The following is a 16,120-nucleotide window of genomic DNA, read 5'->3' on the forward strand; positions in this document are numbered from 1 at the left end:
ATCTGAGAAAGACATTGTTTAAAGTTACCAAGGAAATGTGGAGGAAGAAAGAGTGAGAGTAGAGTGTTGAAGGTTGGAGAGTCTGGAAGCTAAGTTCACTCGAAGGCAAAGGCGCTTAGAGGCAAATGACAGGAATGCTACCCCTAAAGGCCCTATTTAAAGAGGAACGAACAACCTAGATTTCTCAAGATCCAATGGCTAAGAAGTCATCGCCTCCACTACCCATTCAAGGCACGCCGCGTGATGCTCAACCTCGAAAGGCAAAACGACACGCTAGCGACAGCTCGGATTGTCCTCGATCCAATGGACGTGAAACGCCTCCACACCTGTGATCCAGTTATGCCGCATCCCTAAACGCACACCCTCAGAAGGCGAAACGATACTCACTCTCGAAAGGCGAAACGACGCTTTGGGTGAACCGATGTGTCTGCCCACTATGGACCACCAGCTTACGCAACTCGATAGCGCGGATGTGAGCATCGGTTAGACCGAAAAGCCGTCCCACGCATGGGTCCTCGGGCTTCACAGGTCTTCGGCCTAAACAGCCTTTGGCTCCACAAGTCTTCGACCTAAGCAGCCTTCGGCCCCCCTTGTTCTCAACCCAAATGACGGCACCAGAACGTTCACACTGAGCGCGCCTCCCAAATCGCTTGTCCAAAGCAACAGTGTTGTAAACCACTCGCAGCCTCGACCCTACACATAAGGACAAACCAAGCAGAGACACGAAAGAGGACGCCACCACAGGGTACACCTCGGCTGCTCGGGCCCACTAGCACTCACCATTATTACTCCCATCAACTGAAGTCGAACTTTCCTCTTTAGCCTCGGGAGTGGGGGGCAAATGGTGTGAGGTGACCCAACCTAGCCCATTTGAGGCTGGGAGGCCCACCCACGAGTGCTAGATTAGGGAACGAGATCCACTACAGTAGGAGTTACCATGCACGCATCGTACGGAGCCAACCGCGATGTGTTCGCATGACCCTACCTAAGCCGTTGCAGGCCCTCGTACGGCTCCCATCTCAGGCGTTCATCTCCACCTACCTCCAAGCTGCTCAAGTATAAATAAGGGTACCTCCCTCCAAGGGGGTTACAAACTCAAGACCAACATCTATTGTCGTAAGGGCTATTGCAATAACTACTATTGGGACTTTATTCTAGAACTGCCTACAGGATCCTACCCTGTTACTCTCCCTCCATACCCTGTACTAACTTGACCATCGGAGACTCTACCTCGGTTTCTCACCCGGGGCCTCTGACGAATTTCTTCCTTACAACACTTCGACCACCTACCCTCGACTTCTACCGTACTCAAAGTCCACCCCGCCTCAACATACACATATCAACCTCAACAACGACCTCTCTGAATCCTCAAAGCCTTCGGCCACCCTTCGGAGTCCAGGGGCAAAATTACATTGTTATCCTCGGCCATTCCGAGCACCAACAGAAACTATACCCATATTGCACTTTCATATTTCATACATGTCAGCATGGTTCAAAGTATTGGCATAAACGATAGGCAATCCAATGGGCAATAAGAATTGAATCAGGATTCGGAACATCTCTAGAAAGGGTATTATACTTGAGAAATGGCCACATATCCCAAGCCCTAACTCCTCTGTGTTTAACATATCGACAACCCTAAAATTGGATGCATATGGGTGCATGCTGATAGGCTGCAATATTTTGTACCTTCCAGTTCCATGTAAGTCATTATTATATAGATTATGTACCACATTTTCCACTTATTTGAGAGAGAAGGAAAACATAGATAATTGCCAGTAGAAAGCAGTAGACCAAAGGAAATACTCAAATAAGGCGTCAAAATTCTCAGATGGGTTGTCAATAGTTTAAAGGATTTGAAGACCCACCATGGAGCATCAAGATGATCAGAGTGTTACTTTCTTTGCCCAAATGTAGGCTGAATGCTTCTGTTCTAGCAGTAATAGATTAAGGTTGAAATTTAAATATATTAGTATGACATTTTGGGGAGCCTCATAACTCATTTCCTTTCCTCCAAAAAGGTAAAATAAAAAACAATAATAAAGTAAACTCAAGTAAGGCTGACGGTCGTCATGGCTTTGCACAGCAGTTGTTACTTTCAACAATAAAGCTGTGTGGTGTATCAAGAATACATTTGCTTATACAACAAAATTGCCACGGGACATGGAGACTGTTGGCTGATTATCTCCCAAACAATTAAATAAATATCTGTTTGATTATAGGACAAAATTGCTAGACATGGAAACTGTTAGCTCCTATATCCATCCTTCAAACAAAAAACACCAACTTGTAAGAAACCTAGTGATAATCAGCGTTGACAAGGGAATACATCTCTTGTACCATGCATTACTCTTCTGACTGCCCCAAGTAGTGTGCTCACCAGAAAATTCATGCAGACCTCATTTTCTGCCTCTACCTCTGCTCTTCCCATGACTTACTTTTTTCCCTCTGCCATGATGGCCTCTGCCCCGGAAATCTGATCTATCTGGTTTCAGGCCCAATGACTGGATTCCCCTTCTCTTTCCTTCTCGTGCATCCTCCTTGTCCTCTTTGTACTTGGCTGAGCTTCTAGACACAAAGGAGATTTCCCGTGACCCCCCTGGTCCAAACTTCACATCACCAGGGACCCCAGAAGGCTGTTGGCCTCCTAGGGAAGCCACTCTCTCGCCTAGTGGAAGAGAATCATCCTTTGCAAGTGACACACGGTTCCAGAAAGCTTCTGCATGTCGCTCATCCTTCACTTCATATAGTCTGCACATTTTACAAATTACTTTTAGTGGGAAAGAAATTTTCCTTTTCTGGCTTTGATGAAGAAATTCTACTCAAAATGCACTTAACATAGAATTTTACTTATAAAGCTTTGCAATAAATTTGGCTTAGCCAAGTTGACATGCACAATGGAGTTGTGAAGGATCATTATGATCATCCTTATTAATTTTACATGAACAAAAAACACAAGTTCATAATCCAAAATATGGCAGAATCTTTGTTCTCTATTGTTTGGCACTAATTTAATCAACTTAATTAAGGCTATTAGATTAAAAATTCTAGCTAACAATAATAAATGGAAAGGGTTATTCAGGTTAGACTCAAGCATCCAGTACAATTTAATATAAACTTACAAGCACTGTTTCCTCTCTTTTCTACACACTAACGGTTTATTGAAATTATGATTTTCAGCATAGCATTCACCAGAAATAGTAACATACTAGTTCTCAGCTATGTTCACTATGCCATTTATGTAAATAGTAATCTAATGTCAGAGTTATTTAGGCTCCATTCAATTACATGGATCAACACTTGGTTCAAACATGCATTTGTTTCTACCTAAGATTTGTCCCCCTTACGTGATGCAAAATTTGCACTTTATCTCATTTGCACTAGTTTTCTCTCATGTAAAATGGGATCACATCATCTTATTTTCCATTTTATTCAACACAAACAAATAAGCTTCCCTCTACTTTTTATTTTCTCTTATATAGACTGGAGAATACATCATGTTACTTCCAAATTCACTCCTTTTAAATAAAATAAAATAAAACCTGAAAAACAAGTAAACCAGAATTTGCACTTGGCCCATTTGCAATCCATCCATTTGTACCAGTGTAAATGAAATTTCCACTGCCAACAAATGAAGCCTTAGGGTTTCAAGTGTTAAGACAAAAAGGATGCCTACAGGTTCCCTAAATGTCGTGTCAACCACTAAAAGATCAATATCTGGCCAGGCCAGCTTGGACTTTTTCCAGTAGTTCATTTCCTTTGGTGTTACATCACTGACTGTAAAAAGATCATTTACACCTACATTCTTTAGATTATTAACCAGGTATTTTTATAGTCTCATTCAGGAAAAATATTTATAAACAAAAGTAAAATATTAAGAAAGGATAAGAATGTAAACCAAATATTGTCTAATCACCTTTTTTAATTTCATTATTAAACTTAATACCCAATATAACTGTTACTTCTTACTGAATGTTTAATAATTTTACTTATTTGATACCATATAATTTAGTAGGCAAGGCTTACATGATGATATAATGTTCTAATACTAAATAATATTAAAATGTTCTCATCAACCTTTCTCTACCATATAAATTCTTATGACGCACACTAATGGTCATTGTTTTTTCCTTTTTGTCCTACATTTTTATTTACTATTTTTCCAAAGAACACTTGTCAATTATAATTCTGTAATTTTCAAGTATTTTAAAGGGTGACTGAAGCTTGCACCTTGACCTCAGAACAAGGCAAAAGGAAAATGTTCTGGAGGTTCAACCTTGCAGCACATGCCTAAAAAGTAAAATTGTCCCAATACCAAGTTAAAGACCAATTCTAAGCAAGTCCAGTTGTGCATTTGTGATATTTTTTTTAAACAATCAGGAGCTCTCACATCTATTTCAATAGTTTCTAATACTAAACAGTTTTTAAATCACTTTGGTTGATAATACATTTTGTTCGTAGTCCATCTCACCTTGGAACCTTTGATGCTTCCCTTTTCTTCTTGAGCTCATCTTCTGATGATTGAGCCATTCCAGATGCATCAGAATCACTTAAACTCTGCTCTTCTTCATCCTCCGAAACTGGCTCAAAATGCTCCTCAATCAATGAAGGCTGTTTCTTGGAACCCATAGGATGTAAAGCCATAAATTGTTCCGAGTTCTCATCAATTTCGAAGTCCTGAAGAGGAAATCAAATTTAAGTAAGCATTATAATGTACAGTGCTGAGGAGAAAGGAAAGTAAATATGTCATAAAAGGACTATTTATGTAAAAATGTAAATAACATATTCTTCAGTCAATGTACAAGCCTAATTCTAAGTTTCTGACTATTTTGTGGGTATCCACGTTTGTGAGTGGGTGCATGTATTACATATTTTTCAATTGAATTGTCATGTTCAAAAAAACCAAGACTTATCCTAACTATTTGAATATGGTATATGAATATATGAACCATGCACAATAGATTACTATTCCAGCCATGTTAAATAAAAAACAATATTATTGAAAGAGACACATAGCTAGCAATAAAACATATAGTTAGAAACATTCAAGTGATGACCGAACAAAACAAATTCAACAAAAAACAAAAAGAACACGTTTCCAAAGTTAGAGTAACATGGAAATTAATGTATAGAAGTTTTATTTGTATTTGCCGCCTCCAGTTTCATCTCATTAAGATGCAAAAGATCTCAACATCTTTTTAGGGGTTTCTCTACTGTTGCTATAGTAACACAATACACTTTCATTTATCAAAAGAAAAGCCCTTTCATATGGAAGTGTGCATGCCTGTGTGTGCGTCCAAGTCTAAATTTAGCATTTTAAACAAATACAGAATTACAGATTGAGTATTTTGTGGGTACTCCACGTGTGCGAGTGGGTGCCTGTATTACATATTTTTCAATTGAATTGTCATGTTCAAAAAACCAAGACTTATCCTAACTATTTGAATCTGGTATATGAACCATACACGATAGATTACTATTCCAGGCATGTTAAATAAAAAATAATATTGTTGAAGGAAACACAGCTAGCAATAAAACATATAGTTAGAAAAATTAAAGTGATCACCAAACAAACAAATGCAACATAACACAAAAAGAACACATTTCCAAAGTTAAAAGTAACATGTGTGCATGCTTGTTTGTGCGTCCAAGTCTAAATTTGCCGCCTCCAGTTTCATCTCATTAAAAAAGATCTCAATATCCTTTTAGGGATTTCTCTACTGTTGCTATGGTAACACAACACACCATCATTTATGAAAAGAAAAGCCCTTTCATATGGAAGTGTGCATGCTTGTTTGTGTGTCCAAGTCTAAATTTAGCATTTTAAACAAATATAGATTGAGCCTTCATTTTTTTTTTCATTTTCTTTCCTATTTTCTTCTTTTATCAGTAATGAAACACTTTACTGCATTATCAAAAGGAGGACTACAAAAAGGTCATTCCCTATGTGATGTCAGGAGATAACAAATCCCATAAAAATCAAAGTGAAAAAAAAACCCCAAAGTGTTTAACTAATCCAGCAGAATACACCTCATGATACAGGTAGGTCCTCCTGACCCCTTCTGGCTGGACCACCATCAGTATTACATACTTGGAAATCCATTTGGAGTTTACCTTATTTTCAAACATTGCCGCAAAACGCTCATCATTCAGCACATCACTGCTCAATCCCTTCTTTTTCTTGGACTTTTTCTTTCCGTCCAATTCATCTACATCTTTCACTTCATTCTCCACTTCATCATTTTCAAGAAGACGAGCTGCAAGAATACGATTGACTTTAGGTAATTTCCTCTTGATCTGCAGAGAAAAATGAAAGGAATGTGAGATAACTCACGTGTCAAAGTATATATTCCTTTTCTCTAAAAGCAAAAGAAGAAAAGCTTGATTTTCCATCGAGATGAAACAATAGAGATTTCTCATCTCCAGAAAAAGTGATTAATTATCAAGCAAAAGCATATATTATTTTTTTTTCTAGAAGCCAACAGAAGCATTTGATTTCTCCACTGGGTCAAAATAGTATAGATTATAGAGTTTCTGGTCTTCATAAACAGATTCCCCAAGTCAATTAAAATACTCAAGGACTTTTCTGCACTGTTACACTAATGTATCTGTCAGTACAAGATATCTTTACTTTCTAAAGGTGTCACATGATTCTATACTGCTCTTGTGAAAAATGAAGCAGCAAACCCCTGGTCCATATCAGTTTGCCATTTTTATCTCAAAAATAAATAAATAGCGCTGATAACAGACCCCAAATTTTTTGATTGGATGGTTTAAAAACTATAGAAAGTTCAATAAACTAGATGCCTTCAATCTAGAATTTCCTACAAGTATCAACCTAGTGACTGTGTGAACCAACATAGTTCGACCACTGATGCCTCTCAATTTAGAATTTCAACATGTAGATACATTGCAGGAATATTTATGCAACAGCCAGAAGTAGAACCCTACTTACCAAAAGTAAATTGTACATCTAGCTTACAAACTAAACTGTTCGAATCAAATAAACCATATGGAAAAAGAGAGATTCAATACAAAAGCATCTAACCGTAATTCGAGATGCACGTTCTGATTCCAGCTTCTCTTTTTTCCTCTGCTCTATATAAGCATCATATGCAAATGGATCTGCTAAAGATTGTGCCTGCAACATTGCAAACAAGAACATGATATCAAAACAAAATCAGCTTTTATCTATTTCCAATACTTTCATGATAGTGGCCCATTGTTTTCTTACCTATAGAACAGACATGAAGTTGATACATTAAATGAGTCAACAATAAACACATTGTGGCAAATATGCATGCAAGTTGCAAGCAGAGACTATTTAAGGATATCTATTTATTTCGTTTTCTGGACAGAAATTATTTTTTTATCAAATAACCATGTCAAATATCTTCATTGATAACAAAACATGGAGAAGGTTCAAACATCTAGTTGCTCCAGAAGGGAAAGCAGACAAGGCGTTTGGACTGTCAATCTGTCATACCTTCAAAGTAGTTTAGCATGAAAGTACAGGTGGTCGTTTGGACTGATGTGTTCTATACTTTAAAAATTAGAAAACAAGAGTACACAAAAGTCCAAATCATGAAGTGCAAAAAAATAGACTCCATGCTTTTGCACGCTAGAACACTTCTACATTTAACCCAAGAGACACATCCATGACAAGTATGATATTTAAAGTCCCCATAACACCCACCACCCCCTCTTTTACCATTTTCGAACCCTAATAAATGAAGAGGCTCTCACCACCACTCTCACAGACAATACCTCCCACAATTTTCCAACGTTCCTTCCATTATCATCACCAGAAAACAACTTTCTATGCACAAGAACACATCATTCAACAGGTTAGTATCATGTTTCTCTCCTTTTCTCGAATCAGATTATCAAACACCATTTCAAACCTTTTTTTTTGGCATTTTTTCACTATAAATTTGGGTTAACAGAAATCAGTTTGAGGTATTGATCTTCCAAATTCATTTAATCCTTTTTGTCACTGTAGATTCATCTAAATCCTCTTTATCTTGTTGTATATTCATGTTCCAACCTACATTTGACCACTAACTTTCCATGTTATGAACAACAATGTGTTCTTATTCTTGCTGTAGATTCATGTCCTTTATACGTGTAAGCTATAACTGTGTTATTAATGTCCATGTTACCGTCCTCTTTTTCTATTTGAATTTATTATGTGAGTTTTCATGTTATCATGTTACTATGGATGTATTTGGACAGGGGATGTACCCCATCTAGGGGTGTTCAGATTGTGAGCCAACCCGACCAAACCAGACCAACCCAACCCAATTTGGTCAGTTTTTTGTAATCACCGATTGGTTTTGGTTCTCACAAGTAACTAAACCGATAGATCAGGTTGGTTTCAGTTTTCACACTTGAAAACTGAAATTAAACTGAACCAAACAAGTAATTCACTAATGTAGAGTGCTTCCATCATTGGTTATTGGCCCATTGCTTCTTACTTTTGAAATCTTAGTCCTTTCCTATCCTAGTTAGCTTTAAGTTTAAGTAACATTAGCTAAATGGGGAATTGCTTTTGTCTTGGGATTGTTATTTCCCTTTTTCAAATATTTCTTACTCTCTTTTTTACTTTGTTTTTGAGTTGAAAAATTTACACCGAAAAGGAAACATGGAAATGAAATATGGGGGGGGGGGGGGGGGGGGGGGGGCGTTTGAGTCAATTTCAGTCTTTTATTTATTACTTTTTTGGGATCAGCAAGCCCTGCAAGAAAGATCCCTAAGGCTTTAAACTTGCCAAACTTGGGGAGAAATTTGAAATATCTGTTGCACACGCTAAACACTACACAACCTCTTTCTTTTGCCCATTGTTCAAACCAACTGGCTAAACCGACAAACCAACCCCAACCGACCCTTAATGTTTGGGTCGATTTCGGTTTGGTGAATAAGCAACCCGACATGGTCAGGTCGGTTGAAAAAAATCATTGAAACTGACCCAACCAGACCCATGAACACCCCTAACCCCATCAATCTAAGGGGAACTATGGTTGGTTCTTGAAGTGTTTGCAAAGATAGGGATTGAGATCCAGTCAGCTGTAAAATCTGTAATTGAAATCTCATAATTTTTTTTTTGATAATTGAAAATTGATTTCATTAATCAAGCAGAATAAAACTTTACAAGCATCCCTTGGAGAGGCACAAGGTGCAGCCTCCCCTAAACATTACAGGTGGTCAGAGAAAAAAAGATTACAAAGCTGCTCAAAATAACCGATCCCTAGCAGACCTTTGTTTAGCAAGATAAACAGCCAAAGCATTTTCCTCTCTACCCACCCACTGGTATCTACACGACATGTGCCTTGTTAAACATTTAACTTTTCTAATGTGATCCCTATAACTCCAAAGAACTGAGTCTGGACTTGACAACCAGTCCACAATCACCTTAGACCTTAGAATTGATTAGCAATCTGAATTCCTTATACTGCAGCCAACAACTCAGCTCTTGTAGAATTCCCTATCCCATAAAATTGATGAAAGACTCCACCTCACCGGACCATATCCCACTCTATTCTTCACAATAGCTCTTCATAGGAAGAATTCTCCCCTAAAATATCCTTTTAGACCTCTACTTCCACACCTCCCAAAAGATTGCAAAAGGCAGTTGATCCCATAATATCTTCCTTCAGCAGGAATCTACTCACTCTCCAAAAAGAGAGGAGCTCAGCCACTAATTGAGGCACCATTGGCTGTGAAAAAGTTAAGGAAATGACTCTATATCAGATGGATAAAAGGGCAGTGGATAACAAGTCTCTTGCAGAATTAGGTGACCCTCCATAAAGGTTAAGTAGCATGCATTGCTTAGATTCATTCCTTTTCTTTCAATAGAAGAGGAAAAGAACAAAGGCTACAGAATTGGTTAGATATCCATTCCATTTTTTATCAATAAATCCATAGTATGAATCTGATACCAGCCAGTAGTCCACACCAGAAAAATAATCTTGGATAGAACCTTCACTTGCCAAATCCAACTGCAAACAATCTTATGGAACAACCCAATCAAAACCTTATAATAAGATTTAGTAGAGAAAGAGCATGGTAGTTCCCTGAGCCAGATCGAAGAGTCCCTGATCTGGGGGTTTAAATAGAGACCAACCAACCTCAACAGTCCCTAAATTTTGGCAGTTTGGCACCCAAACTAGCTCAAAATCCAACCCATACATCTGTCCAAAAATGAAAGTGCTTACCATTACCAGGTTCCAGCCTTATGTTCTTGTTCAACCTGGAAAGTAGATTTTGGAATCCTATCACAGAGAGAGTTAGAGAAAAATTGACAACCTGGAAAAAGGAACTACATCTTCAGAGGTAGATTAACCTTAATAAAATTCACTATAGTAAATCTCCTAATCTACTACCTTTCAGTCTTTAAGATCCCACAGAAGATAGCAAAGGTGATAGAGTATATAATGAGAGATTTCGTATGGGAATTAGGGAAAAGAAAAAGGGACCACTTGGTGGAACGAAGTATTTGTCACTCTTGGGTAAATGGCTGTGGAGGCTGCTTGTTGAAAGTGAAAAGTTGTGGAGATAAGTGGTGGCAAGCATTCAATGGGTTGTTCAGAAATGTTTTTTTTTTTTTGGAAGAATTTATGATGCCAGAAAAAAATGATACCAAAAAGGCTGAGTTTTTGACCAATCAAAAAAATCCAATGAATTTTGTTAATTAACAAATTCTCAATTGAACCTTTTTTTGACCATAAATTTTCCTAGTATCATGTCTTTCCGGCATCATAGTTGAACCCTTTTTTTGATAACTAACAAATTTCATTAAATAAAGCAGAATTATATGGACAAATACAGCCTCCCATTTATTTATCAGCATACAAATACAGCCTCCCATGGGGAGGTAGAATGTGCTACCTCACCCCATTACACAAAAGTACAGTTACAACTGTGCCAAATACATCTGTTCACTATTTACCCCTTGGCAAGCGTGTCAGCAATCTTCCATTGAAAGCTAAACACGGTATGATGCTTGTTCTGGGGATAAAATTTGGTTTTGGGAAGACGTATGAGTGGGTAACTCTTCTCCTAAGAACCCATTCCCCTTCTTGTATTCTATTTTATCTTTCAAAAAAGAACCTACTTCAGAATTGCTGGCTTTTTCATCATCATCCTCACCTAGGGGATGTTATTGGGACTTAGGATTCCAAAGAAGATTGAGGGATGAAGAAGCTTCTAGTGTAATCAATTTGTCACTTGGGTTTCTTTACTTGTATGTCCTTTTTGAAGGCTCTTGGACATCCCCTCACCCCTCAACTATCATTCCCTGTCAAAGAAGTGTGGGAGGTGTATCATGAAAAGATCAACACTTTAGACTTGGTGCACACTTTGTAAGGCTAATGGCAAGACTTGTTATCATTTACTAGTCTCTTGTCCATTTGTTGCTTACATCTGGTAATGGTTTTTCTCTTTCTTTGATTGCAGGTGGGTGGTGCCTTCAAATATGGCAAGATTGTTTTGTGCATTGACTTTCACATGGCTAAGAAGAGGATATTATGAAGATGCACAAGGGCATAAATTGTGTGGACAATATGGGAAGAAAGAAATGCAAGAATCTTTAAGGAGGGAAAGAAGTCAAGAGGCAATTTTTGAATGCGTCAAGGCTAAGGTGGTGCAAGGGGTTAAGTCCATGGAGTTATTCTCATCCTATTCACATGATGATTTGTGAAGAAAGTGGGTAGAGGCGGTTGCATCTTCTTCAAAGAAATTAAAAAGCCATAAACAATGGACACCACCTAAGGAGGGTTTCATTAAACTAAACTTTGATAATAGTAGTGTAGGAAACTTGGGTCCATCAGGAGTTGAAGGTGTTTTAGAATCATGGAAGGGAATACCATTGATATGTTTTCAGGTCAAATTGGCCCTGGGGACTCCACAAGGGTTGCGCTTTATGATGTCTTTCATGGACTACACCGGGCAAGAGAAATGAGTTTGACTGATTTAATTATAGAAGGTGACTCCAAGGTTGTAACTGAGTGGCTGAAAAACAGTGAGAAAGCAATATGGGGCTATAGAATGAACTTAAACAGATCAAATGGTTGGAAAGGAGTATGAATATGAGGATAAAGATACAATGGGTATAGAAACTTGCAAATGGGCCAGCTGATACTTGTAGAGATTGGGCCAAATGGGCCTCAGTTTTTTTATCTATAAGTAGTTTTATTTCAGCTGTAGTGGGCCTTCTTTATGGGCCACAATACTTAATGTTTCTTATGTCTTTGGGTCAGCCGCCTAACTAGGGCACCCATGTAATTCTTCACCTTTTAATATTCAGCATATATAAAGTGATTGAGGGATAGAGGGAGAGACACGATTCAGCTCTCCTTTCCTCTCTTTTCTTCCTCTTGCTTTCTCTTTCACCTTAACATCTTCTTCCTTCCTTTTCTTCTTTATTTTCTTTCTAAAACCAGGACTTTTGCTGGGCTATATTTCTTCTATACTCTAGCCAAGCAAGGGGTTAATAGAAATCAATCGTATTGGGCTTGCTTATATAACGTTTATGCTTCTACCATGCTAGGGTAGTATTTCTGAAGGGTTGAATGTAATGCCTTGTAATACTTCTGAAAAAATATAATCCAGACTCCCAATCCATAGGAGCAGTACCTTACCCCCATCACCTGCCTCTGCCTCCATGGATGAGAATGCTCCTCCAAAACACCATAGCCATTTGTTGAGAAATGTTCACCGCTTTCAACTTCCTTAATCCAGTGTGTCCTTTCTCTCTTGATTCACAAATTTTGTCTCAAGCCACACAGTAAAGCATTTGCTCTTCATTTGGACCCTTCCATGAGAAATTTCAGTGCAATTTTTCCAATGTAGTGGTGATTGGAAGTTACACTTGGAGATTGATAGTCTCAAACAATTTCTGATTAAGGAGTTTGAAATTAAAGATCTTGGAGAATCAAGATACTTCTTAGGAGTCCAGGTAGCCAAGTCCAAACATGGTATAATTATATCACAAAGAAAGTATGCACATGATTTTCTTTAAGAGACTAGGAAAATGGGGTTTAAACCTATGGATACACCAATTGATTAAAACCACAAGCCAAATGCAGGAGAAGTGTTGAAGGACAACACCATTTACCAAAGATTGGCGAGAATATTACTTCATACACAGCTAGTGTCATCAACCAATACATGCATGCCCTATGAGTACTTTATACACTAATCTTGGACATATGAAGGTGGAGCAATGTTTTAAAACTGCAAGGCGCAAAAAAAGTACATATATTTAAGTTTAAAAATATAAACTTCAATTATAAAATAAAAGTTAAAAAAAATTATTTTTTATCAAAAACCAATTATTATTTTGGTAAAAAATATATTATCTCAAATTAAAATACATTAACATAAAATGTAAAACATATTTAAAATCAAAATTTAAAAACAAAATCATGCATAACATATAAAACATATTTTTTTTGATAAATATATAACATATAAAACATATTCAAGAATGTAAACTCTTAATCACTTTCTTTTTACCAATTGCATTACTTCAAATAGCTAATGTGATGTTAAACATTATGCATTCCTAATTCTATGAGTTGCCTTTGTACCAAGCCCCTTGAGGCAAGCCCAAACAAATCCACATCAAGGTCTTAAATTCTTAATCCCTATAAAAAAGTTTTTATAACCTTAGGTGTCTTTTAAAAATATCTTTCATTAGGATGAATGAATGAATGAGCAACATTAGCAAAGGCATGTGCCTTTTAAAAGTGTCACTTAGGACCTAGGCATGGTGTACCCTAGGCACACCTTTTAAACCACTGGGTAGAGGTGTATACAAATACTGGCCATGCAAGCTATGGATGATAGACATTCCATTTTTGGCTATTGTGCTTTGGTTGGAGGAAATCTAGTATCATGGAAAAACAAGAAACAAAGTTAGTAGCTAATCCTAGTGCAAAGGCAGAGCATAGAGCCAATGACACATGATGTTTCTAAATTTTAGTAGTTTTGAAATCACTCTTGAGGGAGTTAGGTGTTTCCTTTGAAGAGCCCTTATGCTGTATTGTGATAAACAAGCAGCAATAGATATTGCTTATGATCCCATACACATAACTGAACTAAACATATTTAGGTGAGTACACATTTTATTCATGAAAGGGTGTCAACAGGGGAAGTTTGTCTTGTGTTTATTTAAAGATGCAATTGCAGATGTGTTTACCAAGGTGGTGTGAAGTCCAAGTTGACACATGATCAAACAAGCTCAGAATGATCAATATCCTCCACTTTATTTTTTTACAGTCTGTTTGTGGTTATATCAGTTTTCTATATGTTTTCATTAGTTTTTATATTATTCCACCTAGGTGTCGTGGTCTAAAAGTAGGCTCAGTCTACCTACACTTGGTGGGCTGCATTGAGTAGCATTATAGTAAATTCTGCAATATGATTTTCTGGCATTTTGATGTCATCTTTGGGCAGAGTTTCAAAAGCTTAACACCCTCTTTTGAGGGGTGGTCAACCTCCTCGGGTGCCTACCCTTGGCACTCCCAAGACCAGACATCCCTTGCAAGGAAGCCCTGGTTAATGGCTACATGGCTACCAAGGTTCCTCATGGGCACATGCGCTTATGAGGATAGTAAATGGGTCAGCACTAAGCCTTATGCATGAGAGGGAGGCCATGCATGATAGTTGGATATAAACATCCCCCTTCACTTTGCATACCCTATGCCTAGCGCTAGGGTGTGTTCAGGGCCCAACGATTGCCTAGCATCGACATCATCAGCATAGTTCCCCTTTGGCATGTAGTGTCGCCTCACATGGACTGGCATGAGCCAAACAAGAGCCCAACCATGGGCAATGAGGTCATGATCCAGTGCCGCTGACCTTGGTCGAGCCATCAACGGGCCTACACTTGGCCACCCTTACATAACAAAAGGGTTGTCCTTGCTGCACGAGGCTAGGATGCTGCATGGGTTCTTTCCATTGCCAAATCCAACCCCGTCAGTCCATGACATAGGGGTATGTTTGCATTTTTCATTTTGTAACTAAACAATAAATAGAAGAGGCTTGCTGCTCAAAAACATTCTGGCAGTCATGTTTTTCTCCCTTCTCTAATCTTCTTCTTAATATTTTTGTCATTTTTTTTCTTTAATCTACAAAGTTATTTCTGATATTTCAATTCCAAGTACTATCGTGTGCAAGTAGCAACTGCAGATTCTTTTGACCAAGTGAAATGCAATGTCAATGTCTTCAATATAGCTAACAAAACGGACAACCTTCGGAGTTTTAAATTACTAAACTTATGGTTCTACTCCACAGTTTTTGAAAATGTCCCATAGATGTAAGATTCTACTACTATATTTTTCAAAGTTGGAAATTTACAGGTAGAAAAGTGAAAATGCTTGAAACGAATAATGGTCCATGAAAAGTGAACTGGTTTTGTTTCCTATAATAAATTTATCCCGCACATAATGTTTCTCGAAGAAAGATGCAAGATGAGAAGCAGCATTACCTTCTTATACAACCGATAGTCAATAAAGAAGCCATGCATATAAGCTCTAAGAAGATTAGTGCCAACCAAATTTGTCAAGTTCAACCTCTCAAGGTCTTCTTTGGTCAAAAACTTAAAATCGTCATATATGGTTGTTTCAGCACTCTCCTCCATTTCTTCCTGCAGTGAAAAAGTCCAACAAAAGGGATCAAAAATACAAAATTAAAAACCTCACAGTAAAGAAATAAAAAATATATAGGTAGAGAATCAAAACTAATGGTATCCAAGCAAACAAGCACACCGTTAAATTCTCAAGGTACGAACACCATTTAGGAGCAGGACCTAAGGCAGGTATGAAGTAGGATGGTATCTTGCTGCAGTCTAGAGCCAATATCATCAAACCACTCTCGCGAAATACACATATGTCATTGATAGTTCCATCTGTTGGCTCTATACTGGTCAAACCATCTCCCTGAAGAAACATAGAAGAGGGTGGGAAATTATTGTCAGGAATTCTTTGGAAAGTTTAATAAGCATTATTTTACAAAATAAAAGTAAGAAATATATTAAAAATCCTAATAAATAACTTAAAAGCAATATCATTGATAGAAAAATTCCCATAATGTTTCATAGCAGCATAACAAGAAAGAT

The 16,120-nt window shown here is 37.7% G+C and overlaps 1 protein-coding gene across 3 annotated transcripts in view; it reads right to left on the reverse strand.

Annotated features, from left to right (window-relative positions):
- Positions 1–1,980: 1,980 nt before the first annotated feature.
- Positions 1,981–16,120, reverse strand: part of EDA7 (embryo sac development arrest 7) — a 46,824-nt gene continuing 32,684 nt past the window's right edge. For all 3 annotated transcript variants that reach the window (XM_088954306.1, XM_088954305.1, XM_088954304.1), the window contains 6 exons: positions 15,771–15,941; positions 15,491–15,649; positions 7,049–7,141; positions 6,115–6,297; positions 4,472–4,677; positions 1,981–2,751 (listed from right to left, as the gene is read on the reverse strand). In XM_088954306.1, the coding sequence (XP_088810432.1) occupies positions 2,400–2,751; positions 4,472–4,677; positions 6,115–6,297; positions 7,049–7,141; positions 15,491–15,649; positions 15,771–15,941 (1,164 nt within the window). In that variant the 3' untranslated portion in view covers positions 1,981–2,399. The remainder of the gene's footprint in view (positions 2,752–4,471; positions 4,678–6,114; positions 6,298–7,048; positions 7,142–15,490; positions 15,650–15,770; positions 15,942–16,120) is intronic.

Source organism: Nelumbo lutea, chromosome 7 (genome assembly GCF_056320005.1).
Source record: "Nelumbo lutea isolate HS-2025 chromosome 7, American lotus-T2T, whole genome shotgun sequence".
NCBI classification, from domain to species: Eukaryota; Viridiplantae; Streptophyta; class Magnoliopsida; order Proteales; family Nelumbonaceae; genus Nelumbo; species Nelumbo lutea.